The sequence below is a fragment of the Pristiophorus japonicus genome, chromosome 4, assembly GCF_044704955.1.
Source record: "Pristiophorus japonicus isolate sPriJap1 chromosome 4, sPriJap1.hap1, whole genome shotgun sequence".
NCBI lineage: Eukaryota > Metazoa > Chordata > Chondrichthyes > Pristiophoridae > Pristiophorus > Pristiophorus japonicus.
In genome coordinates this window covers 13,222,711-13,237,879 of record NC_091980.1, presented here as the reverse complement: position 1 = coordinate 13,237,879, position 15,169 = coordinate 13,222,711, and the positions used below count along the sequence as shown (strand labels likewise).

The window sequence follows — 15,169 nt, the reverse complement described above, 5'->3', positions numbered from 1 at the left end:
TGGTGTTGCGAACCTGTGTCGCAACCTTTAGTGATTTGTGCATTTGTACTCCTAAATCCATTTGTTCCTCTTCCCCACTTAGACTCGTAATCTCTAACTAATGAGTGCTCTCCCTTTTCTTCCAACCAAAATTTAGTACCTCACACTTGTCTGTGTTGAACATAATTTGCCAATTCTATGTCCATTCTGCAAGTTTCGGAATGTCCTCCTGTAATTTGTTGCCATCCCCTCAGTATTGACGACCCTACCTCCCCCCAATTTGGTGTTTTCTGCAAATTTAGAATTTTTATTCGTGATTCCAAAATCTAAATCCTTAATAATAATATTACTAATAATAACTTTTATTCATATAGCGCCTTTAACGTAGTAAAACGTCCCAAGGCGCTTCACAACAATTTTACAATACGTTTATTGCCCATTAAGGAGACGAGCGAAAAAGCATGAAAAGAAATTGTAGAAAGAGGTAAAATGCTCGGATCTGAAGGGAAATGTGAAAACAAATTCGAATTACATTGTAAATAATACAATAATGAGTACACAATAGTAAAATCAGTTTAATAAAGACTAATTATAACTAAACCAAACTAAATAATATATAACACAATTATAAATTAAGTTAAAATTATACAAATCAGCAATTGGATCAAATTAAATCAGTTATTAGCTTTCTTTAAGATTCATTCCCTGTCCAGCGATTCAATTAATATGAAAGAAGCAATCACTGCCCTCTATCCATGTGATGTCATAATTTTATTACTTTATATTTCTCATTTTGTCCTCTTGATAGAACCTGTAATAGCTCCAGGCTCGAGCTGCCTCTGTTGTTAATATAATATATATAATATAATATATTATGACATAAAATAATATAATATAATTTGAGGTTCCAGCACTGATCCTTGTGGAACAAAACGACCCACCTTCTGCCACTATGAATAGTTACACTATACCACTACTCTCTGCATGCTGTCTTGAAGCCAGCTAGCTATCCATTCAGTTTCTCGTCCCCTGACTCCACATTCTCGGATCTTGTTCATCAGTCTATTATGGGTAACCTTATCGAAGGCCTTTTGAAAATCTAGATAACTGACATCTACTTCATTGTCATTGTCTACTCTCGCTGTTACCTCTTGAAAAAAATTAATGAGTTTGGTCAAGCAAGACTTTGCCTCTTGAAATCCATGCTGACTGTTCATTACTATATTTTTAGTTTCTCGATGTTCTTCTATTTGCAACATTACTAGTGATTCCAGTATTGTTCCTGCCATTGGTGTTAAGCTGACTGGTCTATAATTCCCTGAATAGTCAGGAAAAAGTTGTGGGTCAATTGACACCACTCTTGCCTATTAGTCAGAAGGTTGTGGGTTCATGTCCCACTCTCGTGACTTCAGCACACAAATCCAGCACGGACACGATGGGTGAATGGTCGCCTTGTATGCTGTAAGTTTATATGATTCTATTACATGTATTCTCCCTTTCCTAAATATAGATATTACATTTGCTATCCATCAGTCCTCTGGCATAACACTTTTTCTTATGAATTATTAAATATACAAGTCATGCTCTGCCCACAAAACAATACATACAATTTTATGAAATATTGCTTTCCTCAGGTCACAATCCCCCCAAAATGCGAGCTGATAATTATTACATACCTAAATATTGACCGAAATATTCACAAAAAATTCACCCAGTTGTAATTCTTCAGCGTTCAAATCTGATCATATCTATAAACTAAGTAGCAGCAATGGTGTATAGAAACATAGAAAATAGGTGCAGGAGCAGGCCATTCGGCCCTTCGAGCCTGCACCACCATTCAATATGATCATGGCTGATCATTCAACCTCAGTACTCCACCCCAGCCTTCTCTCCATACCCCCTGATCCCTTTAGCCATAAGGGCCACATCTAACTCCCTTTTGAATATGTCCAACGAACTGGACTCAACAACTTTCTTTGGCAGAGAATTCCACAGGTTCAAACTCTCTGGGTGAAAAAGATTCTCCTCATCTCGGTCCTATATGGCTTACCCCTTACCTGTAGACTGTGTCCCCTGGTTCTGGACTTCCCCAACACTTCCTGCACCTAAACTGTTCAGTCCCGTCCGAATTTTATATGTTTCGATGAGATCCTATCTTATTCTTCTAAATTCCAGTGTATATAAGCCTAGCCGATCCAGTCTTTCCTCATTTGTCAGTCTTGCCATCCCGAGAATCAGTCTGGTGAACCTTTGCTGCACTTCCTCAATAGCAAGCACATCCTTCCTCAGATTAGGAGACCAAAACTGCACACAATACTCAAGTTGCCGTCTCACCAAGGCCCTGTACAACTGCAGCAAGACATCCCTGCTCCTATACTCAAATCCCCTCGCTATGAAGGCCAGCATGCCATTTGCTTTCTTTACTGCCTACTGTACCTGCATGCTTGCCTTCAGTGACTGATGTACCATAACACCCAGGCCTCATTGCACCTCCCCTTTTCCTAATCTGTCACCATTCAGATAATGATCTTCCTTCCTGTTTTTGCAAAGTGGACAACCTCACATTTATCCACATTATACTGCATCTGCCATGCATTTGCCGATCCGCCTAACCTGTCCAAGTCACCCTGCAGCCTCTTAGCATCCTCCTTGCAGCTTGCACTGCCACCCAGCTTAATGTCATCTGCAAACTTGGAAATAACCATAGATATTGTCATTTTAGTAATTCTCTTATTTTAAACTGTCCAATTTCGAATTAAAAAATCTTCCAAATGCTTTGATAAGGTTGCCCCATTTAGTCTTCTTAGTTTCGTATTTCAGCTTGCAAAGGTATATTAAATGTGAATGATCAAGTTGTAGCTTACTCCATAACCTTACGTGATACGAATCTATTACTCCGAGAAAGGAATATAGTGAGCAATGGTTCATAGGATGATCTATTGTATTAAGTAGTCTCTCCACAGTGGCACAACAGGTTATCTTTCATCTTCTGTTTTTGTAGCAGATGTTTGCAGTGTCCTTATGAAGTTCTGGTCTGAGTGATCTATATTTTACGTGACATTGTAAAGCCAGGTGTGTGGTCCCCATGGTTTATGACCAGCTCCTAATTCGTGTCCCTGCTGGTTTCCCACATCAGTCGCTTCTAGCATTTAGGTGAGAGTTTTGAAGTTTTTAGAATTTCGGTCGCTGGCCAGGTGTGGTTCTTGGACTGAAGGAGGCATCTTGTCCACTTCCAGAGATCATTAGTAGGCAGATCTGAGTTTGCTAGAGCGGGATTTTCTTCTTTGATTATTGCTGCTTCTCTTCTGAGATGTGGCGACAAGAAATACCCAAGGATATGGAGCCTACTGTCGGTGCTGGTATAGTAGGTCCCATAGCGCTGCTCAGCTACACAGCAGCACGCTTTGCTTCCGGCCCATTACAGCGTTTGAAATACCTGTGTGTTTTGAATGGTAAACTAAGTATTCCTGTCATTTTCTCCGAGACATTAGATTCATAAATGAAAAAAACTCGATGCAATATTGCGCATTTCGCCATTTAGTTTTGGAATCTATCTAGTAGCGCGTAATGACAAAAGCACCTTGACATGATTTCCATCATATTTCAGCTTTGCTTTAGTGAAAAAAATGAACTTGTAGATTTAAAAAAATTACTATACGCAACATATCTTAAAGCTGGGGAGTCTGTCCAATCCTTTTTCCAATCTATTGTTGTGTATTCAAAAATTAAAGCACTATTTTATTATTTTACATTGGAGCTTTCCATTCTTGTGCTTGGCTGTTTTTCAAGAATTGTCTTACAGTAAATTTTCCAAAAGTCACCATAAATAGCCAACTGCAAATATTCATTTTAAAAATACACATTTTAATTCATTCAATATTTATCTGTTAACACATTTTTTTACTTAGTGCTCCTCTGATTACATCCAAAATCAATGCTTGGCACGAGAGTAGTTTTGTGACAGTGAACAGTTAGAACACTGCCTGCTGCTGATGGAACCAGTTGTATTGACTAGATGGCACAGCGAATTAGCACATTGTCTTGTAGGACATAGATGTAATTTAACCGGTATTGTTGGGATGATGTTATTGTTTCTTCCGGATTTAAGAATTTGATGTGAAATGAGTTACCAGTGGGCGCAATGCCACTGCACAATGCTGCCTGTAATTTGGCACTGATTTCAAAGCCTCACTCAGTGGGACCAATGCTAGCGTAGTAATGGGAAATGTTACACTGATGCTATGGTCAGTGTTTAGAAGCTGAGTTTGAGGCACCTATGCAAACAAGCAAGATGGGCATCACTCTGCATTTAAACTGTGCTTTATTTGACCTGCGACTGCTTCCTAATGGGAATTTCTTGAAATGGATGACAGATCCATTCTCCAATGCTAACTTCACTATGCTCCGTAAAAACTAAAACGTTCGTTGTATTTCTTTCAGAATAAAAAAAAATTCAGCATAAATATTTGCTACAATTTATGCCAACATCAAATATGTAACTAGCATGGCACAGTGCTCTGAGCAGAATCAACAGTGCACTAATAATTGCTGATCCATCCGTACATATTCCTTTGAGGCAGTTGTGCGATCAGTTACACTTTTTCTGCCTTATAATTTCCTAAAGTTTTACAGGAAGTATTTAAATTGTAGTTAGCTCGTTTGAGGACATGTTCTTTTCGTGTGGATAAGCAGGTTAACGATTTAGAAATAATTAATTGTGAATAATTACAAACTTATTATCAGGGATAACCATAACGCTATGGTCAGAGAGTAATCCTTCTTACAGTATTATCCTCAAACCGTTCTTCCTCTCTTATATTTATCACAACTTCTCTCTGCCAACCTTATCCATTGTACTGTGCTTACTTTAGTGCTCAGATCTATTTCTTCCTTCTCCTAAACTGCAAGTTTAAAGCTACGCATTCGTTCTTCTCCCCAAATTTATTCCAAGCACAAAATCTCCTATTGTACCTCAGTCTCAGACAAGACTTCAAAAGTGTGGAATGTCTTGATATTTTCAGTCTCTTTCCTATGGCAATCTGCAAACCCCCAGATTTGTCATCTTCTAGTCAATATTTGACTTAATTCATATTTTCACCTAATCTTTCCTATAACCCTTAAGACTACAACTGAACTTCTCAATGTGAAATTTAAATGATGCCTTGGGAGCGAGATATATTAGGGACAGCAATTAAAAAGTTCAGATGTGCAACTTTTGCTCTTATCTATCACTTCTATTATCTGAATGGTGACGGATTAGTAAAAGGGGAGCTGCAACGAGACCTGGGTGTCATGGTACATCAGTCATTGAAAGTTGGCATACAGGTACAACAGGCAGTGAAATAGGCAAATGGCATGTTGGCCTTCATAGCGAAAGGATTTGAGTACAGGAGCAGGGAGGCCTTACGACAGTTATACAGGGCCTTGGTGAGGCCACACGTTGAATATTGTGTACAGTTTTGGTCTCCTAATCTGACGAACGACATTTTTGCTACTGAGAGAGTGCAGCGAAGGTTTACCAGACTGATTCCCGGGATGACAGGACTGACATATGAAGAAAGACTGGATCGATAGACTTATACTCAATGGAATTTAAGAATAAGAGGGGATCTCATAGAAACATATAAAATTCTGACGGAATTGGACAGGTTAAATGCAGGAAGAATATTCCCGATGTTGGGGAGGTCCAGAACCAGCTGTCACAGTCTAACGGTAAGGGGTAAGCCAGTTAGGACCGAGATGAGGAAAAACTTCTTCACTCAGAGAGTTGTGAGCATGTGGAATTCTGTACCACAGAAAGTTGTTGTGGCCAGTTCATTAGATATATTCAAAAGGGAGTTAGATGTGGCCCTTACGGCTAAAGGGATCAAGGAGTATGGAGAGAAAGCAGGAATGGGATACTGAAGTGCATGATCAACCATGGTCATATTGAATGGTGGTGCAGGCTCGAAGGGCCGAATGGCCCACTCCTGCACCTATTTTCTATGTTTCTATGTTTCTAAGCTAGACAAAAGTGGAAGCGTGTGATCCAATACTTCAGTGGATTTTTACTCATCCAACGCAAACTCAAGTATTTTTTTTCTTATAGATTCCTCACCGAGCAGTATCAGCAACAAAGTACTACTCGTACATCCATCAATACATATGTTTTTGTGGCAGTTATGTATGCAATCACTATTTTTGTCTCTTGTGCCCTGAATTTTTAAATGCTGTAATGTAACAAAATATAACAAGGTCGTGTGAGGGCATATTCTTATGATGCAGATAAGGTACTTCAAGAATTTGAAAATAATAGGTGTGAATGAACACAAACGTATTGTTTGTGACAAACTAATAGCCATTCCAAAAGGAATTGTAAAAAACGATTTCCCTTTCATAAAACTTCTGACTGCCTAATCATGTTATGATTTCCTAAGTGCCCTGATACCACTTACTTAACAATGGATTCAAACATTTTCGCAATGACAATATCAGGCCTGTAGTTCCCTTTTTTCTCTTTCCCTCCTTTCTAGAATAGCAGTGTTACATTTGCTGCATTCCAATCCGTTTGGAGTGTTCCACAATCTAAGGAATTTTAGAAGATCAAAACCAATGCATCCATTATCTCTGCAGCCACCTCTTTTCAAAGTCTACAATGTAGGCTGTCATGTCCAGGCGATTTGTCGGCTTTTAGTTCCATTAGTTTCTCGAGTACTTTTTCTCTACTTAAATTAATTACGTTAAATTCCTCACCCTCATTAGACCCTTGGGTCCCCATCATTTTTTGGTATGCTTTTTGTGTCTTCTACTGTAAAGACCGATACAAAATAATTGTTTAATCTTTCTGCTATTTCCTTATTCCCCGGAATAATTTCTCCTGCCTCAGGCTCTCAGAGATCAACATTTATTTTTGCAACTCTCTTCCTTTTTACATACTTGTAAGAAGCTCTTACAATTTGCTTTTACATTTCTCGCTAGTTTTGTCTCATATTGTATTTTTTTTCCTTTTTTTTTAATTTTTGGTCATCCTTTGCAGGTTTCTGAAACCCAATCCTCAGATTTACTAATATTCTTCGCAACATTATAAGCTTCTTGTTTGAATCTAACATTATCCTTAATTTCCTTTGTTATCCATTGAAGGATCACTTTTCCCGTGGAGTTTCATTTCTCAATGGAATTTATGTTGAGAATTGTTAAATATTTCTGTAAATGCTAGCCATTGCTTATCTACCACCTTATTATTGAATCTATTTTACAAAGATACCCGAGCCAAATCGCTGTTTATAACTATGTAATTGGCTTTATTTAAGTTTAACACTCTTGTTTCGGCCTTAGGCAAATCACTTTCATATGTATCCTGAAATGCTAGCATATTTCATCACTCTGCCTCAGCGGATCGTATGCAATTGATAATTAATCCTTTTTTATTTAGCCCAAGGGCACTGCCTCCTATTCTATCTCAGTCGCATGCAGGACTGCAGAAGTGCGGAATGTCTTGATTCTTTCAGTCTCTTACCTGTGGCAATCTGTGGACCTCTAGATTTGGCATATTTAAGCCAATATTTGATTTAGCTCTTGTTTGCACTTATCTACCCTATAACCCTTGAGACTAGAACTGAACTCCTGAATATAAAATTCGAATGATGCCTTGCTAGGGATAAATATTAGGAGCAGCAATTAAAAAGAAGTTCAGCTCTGCAACCTTTACTCATATCTGCAATTTCTCTGCCAGCAACGAGACAAAGATGGAACATTGTGCTCCAATACTTCAGCTGATGTTGCACATCTAAATCAAACTCAAATGTGTTTTCTTTAAAGTTCCTCACAGAGCAGATTCAGCAATGAAGTACTACTTGCAAATCCATCAATACTTATGTTTTCGTGACAGTTTTGAATGTAATCACTGTTTTTCTCCATTATGGCTTGTATTTTAACATGCATCAGCGTAACAAAATACTGCCAGGTCATGTGAAGGCATGTTCTGAGGATGCAGATAAGCCAGTTTAAGAATTTGAAAAACATACTTGTGATTGAATACACATGCATTCTTAGGGACAAAACAATAGTCATCACAAAAAGCCTGTGTCTCTTAGGTGATCCTTCTCTCACTATTGGCCAAACACCTAATTTTATCTCTCTTTTCTCTCCCTTTAGGCACTCAATTAGATGGCGCAGTAAGCAGTTTACATGGAAGCAGAAAGTTGCAATGGGACACTGAAAGATGAAGTGAGTGAAGCAAACTTATGCAGATGCAGATAAATATGGGAACCTTTGAGTTTATCCACCTTGAAACAAAGAAAGATATATCAGAGTAATTTCTAAATGGCAAAAAGCTAGGAATTGTGGACCAGAAGTGAAAGTTAGAGGTCCAAGTCCAGAAATAACTGGCATTGCAGATATAAAAAATAATTATAAACTCTAACAAAATATGGGCCTTTATCGTATGAGGGCTAGAATACAAAGTGGTGGAAGTTATGCTACACACGTAAAGATGTCTGGTTAGGTAACCCGTCCCGCACCGTCCGTCCACGCCCCCCCCCCCACCGCCCCCGTCTGGAGTATTACATTAAGTTATGTGCACTGTAATAATGATTAAACCTTTTGACATGGTAGATAGAGAGAAACTATGATATTTGATGGGACGTTCCAGAAAACGGTACCTAATCTTTAAAGTATAGCGGGTCGTTCAGGCATAATGTCAGAAAACATTTCCTCACACAAAGGGTAATGAAATTCTGGAATTCTGTTCCCCCCCTAAAAAAAGGTGTCTGATTAAAATTTCAAAAGTGAGACTGATATTTTTTTTATGCATGGGTATTAAGGGTTATGGAACCAAGGCGGGTAGATGGAAGTAATATACAGATCCACCATGTTCTGATTGAATGACAGTGCAGGCTCGAGGTGCTGAATGGCCACCTCCTGTCCCAATGCTCATCACACCTTTTCTATGAACTTTATGCATAGTACTATGCTTATTGCATTGCTCTGATATATTGCTTTCTTTACGTAAACTTCATGCATATAATTGCCAAATTCCCGAATTAAGGTCAATTCCATCGTCTCCTATTGTAACCTATTCTGACGCAGAAGGTTAATAGTTTGAAATATCTTGATTCTATCAGACCCATTACTATTGCAATCTGCAATAACCCATTTTGATGTCTTTTAGCCAATATGTGACTTAACTCATATTGTCGCCAATATATTTCATTTTGTTGCTCTTCGACACTATGAACCTTGAGACTTCAGCTGGACGTCAACATTTATAATTCGACGGTAAGCTGTTTCGGCGTAACTATGTTTGAACAAAAATGGCAAAATAGGTTCCGATGTGGGCTATTACTCGTACCTGCCATATCTGTGCCATCAACGTGACACAGATGGAACCTTGTGCTACAATAATTCAGCGGATGTCTATATACCAAATTAAAACATTAAAGTGTTTTCGTTTTCAGAAGTGCCTCACCTCATTGTTCATAGAGTTCTTGCAGTTTACATCGCGGAGAGCATCTTTATTACCACTCGTGACGTAATCCTTCCGTGTAGATGAAGTGTACATGTTAGGAAACATGGCGTCTCTCTTGGCCGTACCGGAAGTCGAACACGTGTCATAGCGGAAGCTTTGAGAAAGTGGATCGCCCCCAAACACTTCGACATAGTTCGGAGCTATTTCAAGATTTCTGCTGGCTTTTTGAATTCCATTCAATGAATTTCGTGCTTCGAAGCAACAGCACGAGTCCAGGTAACGATTACGGGCAGCAAACCGGTTTCCGTTTTTATGAACTTTAAAAGCGAGGATACATAAAACCACGAGAAAAATAGATGAGGTTATCCCTAACGTTATGACTAAGAAAAGGCTGATGTCACCAAAGGACCCAGGATCGTCAGACAAAGTGCTCACGTCGGAAAGCATTTCCGTATCACCGCCTGTCAGTGATAAGATGATTGTCATTGAGGCTGAAAGCGGCGGTGAACCATTGTCTTTTGCACCAATGACCAACCTTTGTTTTGTTCCGTCTTTGCTCATAATGCCACGCATTGTCCAGATTTCGCCCGTATCGGGTGAAATGGTAAAAAGTCCAGGGTCAGTTGTCTGGAGAATTTGGTAAGACAGGCGAGAATTCTGGCCAGAGTCCGCATCAGTGGCCGACACCTTAGCAACTAGATAACCAGAATCTGCAAATCGAGATACTGTCTCTGTGACTGTCGATCCATACTCGGGCAATGGATGCACGATCACCGGAGCATTGTCATTCTGATCAAGGATAATTACCTTCACTGAGGCATTGCTGTAGAGTTGCGGGACTCCAGAGTCCATAACCTGAACTTGGATCTGAAATTTTTTGAGTCTCTCGTAATCAAAAGACATTTGAGAAAATATGACTCCGCTTTCTGATTGGATGTAGACGTAATTGAACACTGACTCGTCCTGAATCTGAGACGTCATTATGGAATAGTTCAGCCGCGAGTTCTGGTTTAAATCTGGATCAAAAGCTGTCACTGCGAAGATAGACGTTCCAATAACATTGTTCTCCATCACATAAGCTGTATATAAAGGCTGCGCAAAGCGGGGCGCGTTATCATTTATATCGGAAACCTCCAACTGGATGTCTTTCTTGGATATGAGGGGAGGAGACCCTGAATCACTGCAAAGGACAGTGACTTCGTACCTCGAGGTATTTTCACGATCAAGTTCCTGTTGTGTACGCAATGTTAAATATTTCTTAGAAGATGAATCCAGTTGAAAAGGAACGTTATTTGTGACATGACATTTTACCTGTCCATTTCCTCCTGAGTCTTTATCTGTTGCACTGATTAGAGCTACAACCGTCCCTGGCAGCGAGCTTTCAGGAACTGGACTGAACAGTGTAGAGACAGTCACCTTGGGAGCGTTATCATTTATATCCACAATCTGAACCAGTACATGACAATAAGCAGGAATTGCAGAAGTTCCCTTGTCTATTGCTTGTACATTAATCTCAAAAGCACTGTTTTCTTCAAAGTTTAAATTTCCTTTGACGCAGATTTCACCCGTTTTGGAACCTAGAGCAAACAGTTCACGGACGCTGGCAGATGTATGGCGACTGAAAGAATAATTAATCTCGCCATTGGAACCTTCATCTAAATCACTGGCATTTAGCTTGATCACCAATGTTCCTTTGGGTGTATTTTCCAACAGACTGACCTGATAAATAGACTGAGGGAACACGGGCGTATTGTCATTCACGTCTTGTACAATGATTAATATTTGTGCAGTTCCAGACCGCTCAGGGACCCCGCCGTCTTTGGCAATCAGCACTAACCTGTGAGTCGATAGCGTCTCTCTATCCAGTGGCCTTTTCAAAACTAACACTGGCATGTCTGCATTCCCAGTTCGGCTCTCAACGTTTAAACCGAAGTATTCGTTTGCAAATAGCTGGTATGATTGCAGGGAGTTGGTTCCTACGTCCGGGTCGTGAGCGCATTCAAGAGGATTCCTTGTTCCTGGTGCGGCCACCTCGGAGATTTCAAGGCGGTACTGGCTATTTGTAAAAATCGGAGCATTATCATTTACATCAAGAATCTCTACTTCAACATCGTACAGACTGAAGGGATTTTCGATCACTGTCTCTAAAGATAATACACACGTAACACTCGGCCCAAAGAGCTGTTCTCTGTCAATCTTTTCCTTTACAAATAAATTGCCATTGTTCAAATTGACGTCGAAAAATTGCTTCGTGGAACTAGGCACAATCCGAAAGCTGCGAGCAGAGAGGTCTTTCACGTCCAATCCTAAATCCTCTGCGATATTCCCAACAAAGGCACCCAGTTGCAGCTCTTCAGGAATTGAATAGCGAATCTGTCCATAAATTTGATCCCAGAAGGAGAAGACACAGAACAACAGTGACCATTTTAACAGCCAGTATCGTTTATAATATCTCATTTCCAGCACAAAGCATCCCAATTGTTTCAGCGCGACAGCTTGCTTCGATTATTCCTTCGAGTTAAGTTACTTATTGTTTCCCCAGTGAAAGTAGCAGATTACTAGAAATACCTGTGGGTTTACAAATCTGGAGATTGCTTCTGTGCCGATCTTCTTATTTCTGCGGAAAATCACCATTTGGTTCGGATGCAAAACAGCTTTCGATGCTCACGGCCCGACGTTCAACAGTAAACTGTGGCTGAACGTGCGCAGTGGTGGATGGGAAGGGAAGGGGGCAGTCAGGATCTCCAGTCACATTGCGGCTTCTGATTGGTGGATGGAACATAACCACAAACATCCAATCAGCTTTCTGAACAGTTCTTAAAGCTGGAATGTCTCGGAAAAATCTCCGAATCGGTTTTACATTTATGATTGTTCAACCATAATTTTTTTTTTGTTGGCATAATGTTTTCGTTGGCAACTCCATTCCACTCCACAGTAATCGTAGCTTAACGCTGACTTATTGCAATCAATATCGATATTACTTAATTAACTCAACTTTTCAGATATGTTATCACATGACGATCTCTCTCTACCAAATGATAATAATGACCTGGATCAGCACTGGTAAGGAATTAGTTCAACTAATGCTTACATATACATACCTTAAAATTAGAACGAGGCCATTTAGGAGGGAAATTCAAGAAGCACTGTTCACGCAAGTGGTAGTAGCTGAATGGCCTATCCAATAATCTGCTTCTAGCTCATACATTCTAACAGAAGGATGGTTCTTTAAAAAGTATACTATCACTCCATTGGAACAATCGCTCAATTTTACCAGAATTGCTTTGGGTGAGTCTTTTCATGAGATGGCTTTCTAAACTGGCTGGGTAATTGTAGACACCATGTTGTTGGCATCCTGTACTGACATTAAATAGTAAACAGCTCCAGATTCTTTAGCGATTCCAACATATTTGGTGATTAGGTGCGAATATGTGTGTCTAATATTTTTTCTTTGTCCAGGAGTTTTCTTGTACAAGCATCGACAACTTTCTATCGCCACTCTGGGCTTGTGTCCCTAGGATGAAATAATCATTCAGAACGAGCAGGTAGCAAGTTTTTCCAAAATTCACAAGTAGCACACATTCAGGGGTGAGGCGTGTCTCTGCTTTAACTATGTGTAATACTTCCATATTGAACTGACCCTTTTGGAATACCCGAGTATTGTTATTTACATCTAGAATATTCAACTCGGTTCAGTAGCGACTGGTGGTGGGGGTGTGTGGTGGCTTTCTCTCACACCCTTTTAATATAATGTGCCATTGATGCTCTGCCCACAAAGCAATTAATCACAAACAATTCCCATTGTTTAAATCTACGTGTAAATAATGTTTCTCCGGATCAGACACATTCCAAAAAATGCGAACCGCGTGTCTAAACCGAAATCGAGAGCAATATTTCTAACAAATGCACACAGTTGTAACTCTTCAGGAACCGTGTATCAATTCTGTTCCTAAACTAAGTAGCAGCAAAGGAGCATGAACCATTGCAGTTGCCATTTTAATAAAGCATTTATTTTGAACTATTACATTTCCAATCAAAAGCCTTCCAAGTGATTCACATTCAGTCTTTCTTTCGTATTTCATCTCGCAAAGCAACATTGAATGTCAGTATTCAAGGTAGCCGTTCATTCTGTGACCTCTAGTGCTACGAATATATTACTTCGAGGAATGATCTTAATGCAAAATGGTTCACAAGACGCTCCCATGAATTGGATAGTGACTCCACAGTCGCACATCACAATATCCTTCATCTTCTAATTATATAGCAGTTCATCAAAACATCCATATGAATGGCAAATAGAATTCAATTTCGAGAAGTATGAGGTGATGCATTTGGGAAAAGGCATAAATATTAATTGGTAGGGCACGGAGAAGCGTAGTGGAACAAAGGGACCTTGGCGTGCATGTCCACAGATCCCTGAGGTAGCAGGCCGGGTAGATAAGGTGGTTAAGAAGGCATATGGAATACTTGCCTTTATTAGCCGAGGCTTAGAATACAAGAGCAGGGAGGTTATGCTTGAACTATATAAAACATTGGTTAAGCCACAGCTAGAGTACTGCGTGCAGTTCTGGTCACCGCATTACAATAATGATGATTACACGAGAGATGGTACAGATGACATTCACTAGGATGTTGCCCGGACTGCAGAATTTTAGCTATGGGGAAAGCTTAGATCGGCTGGCTGGGTTTATTTTCTTTGGAACAGAGGAGACTGATGGGGGACCTTATTAAGGTGTATAGAATTACGAGGGGCCTAGATAAAGTGGATATGAAAGATTTGTTTCCCTCAGCAGAGGGGTCAACAACGATGGGGCATAGATTTAATGTAATTGGTAGGAGGTTTAGAGGGGACTTGAGGGGAAAGTTCTTCACCCAGATGGTGTTGGGGGTCTGGAACTCACTGCCTGAAAAGGTGGTAGAAACCTCACCACATTTAACAATTACTTGGATGTGCACTTGAAGTGCCGTAACCTACAGGCTACAGACCAAGAGCTGGAAAGTGGGATTAGGCTGGACAGCTCTTTGTCAGCCGGCACAGACACGGGGCGAAATGGCCTCCTTCCATGCTGTAAATTTCTATGATTACATGGAGTATCATACTTTTAGGAGTGATTCTTATTTTACATGCCATTGTGAAGCCAGGATATTGATCCACAGGGATAATGATCAGCTTCTGAGTTTTAACCTCATTGGTTTCCCACATCTTCTGTCACTTATATTTAGGTGAGTGTTCTGAGGATTGAAAGTTTCAGCTGCTTGCCAGGATTAATGTGGCATCTCGAGACATTTTGGAGATCTTTATTAATAGGTAGATATGAGTTTTCCAGGGCCCGCTTGTATTTTCTGATTACTGATACTTCTCTTGTGAGGGGTGGTTATAAGATATGTCCAAAGATAGGGAGCCGGACTCTCGGTGTTGGCGTGATAAATCTCGTAGTGCCTCTCTGTTGCATAGCAACAAGTGTTGTATGCACACTTCCAGCCAATTATAACGTTCTGATATTCCTTGCAATATAGTTCATGTCCGAAGATTGCCTGGAGGAACAACATAGTTTCAAATACATATACGTTTTAAATACTGCCATTATTAATTCTATCCTTTTCTCCATTACCTTACATTCATAGACAAAAATATTACTGTAACTTTGCACAACTCGCCCTTTAGATTTAGAATGCAGTGTGTAATGGCAAAATGATGTTGCCATGATCTCAAGTCACATTTCAGCGTGTGAGTCAGAAGGTTAT

The 15,169-nt window shown here is 39.8% G+C and overlaps 1 protein-coding gene across 1 annotated transcript; it reads right to left on the bottom strand.

Moving 5' to 3' along the window:
* Window positions 1-944: 944 nt before the first annotated feature.
* LOC139262424 (protocadherin gamma-A8-like) lies at window positions 945-11,964 on the bottom strand. Its single transcript, XM_070877619.1, has 3 exons — window positions 9,425-11,964; window positions 7,983-8,172; window positions 945-1,297 (listed from the first exon to the last, which is right to left on the bottom strand). The coding sequence occupies exons 1-3, from the start codon at window positions 11,879-11,881 to the stop codon at window positions 945-947; spliced, it is 3,000 nt and encodes a 999-aa protein (XP_070733720.1). The 5' UTR covers window positions 11,882-11,964.
* Between the last annotated feature and the right edge of the window lie 3,205 nt (window positions 11,965-15,169).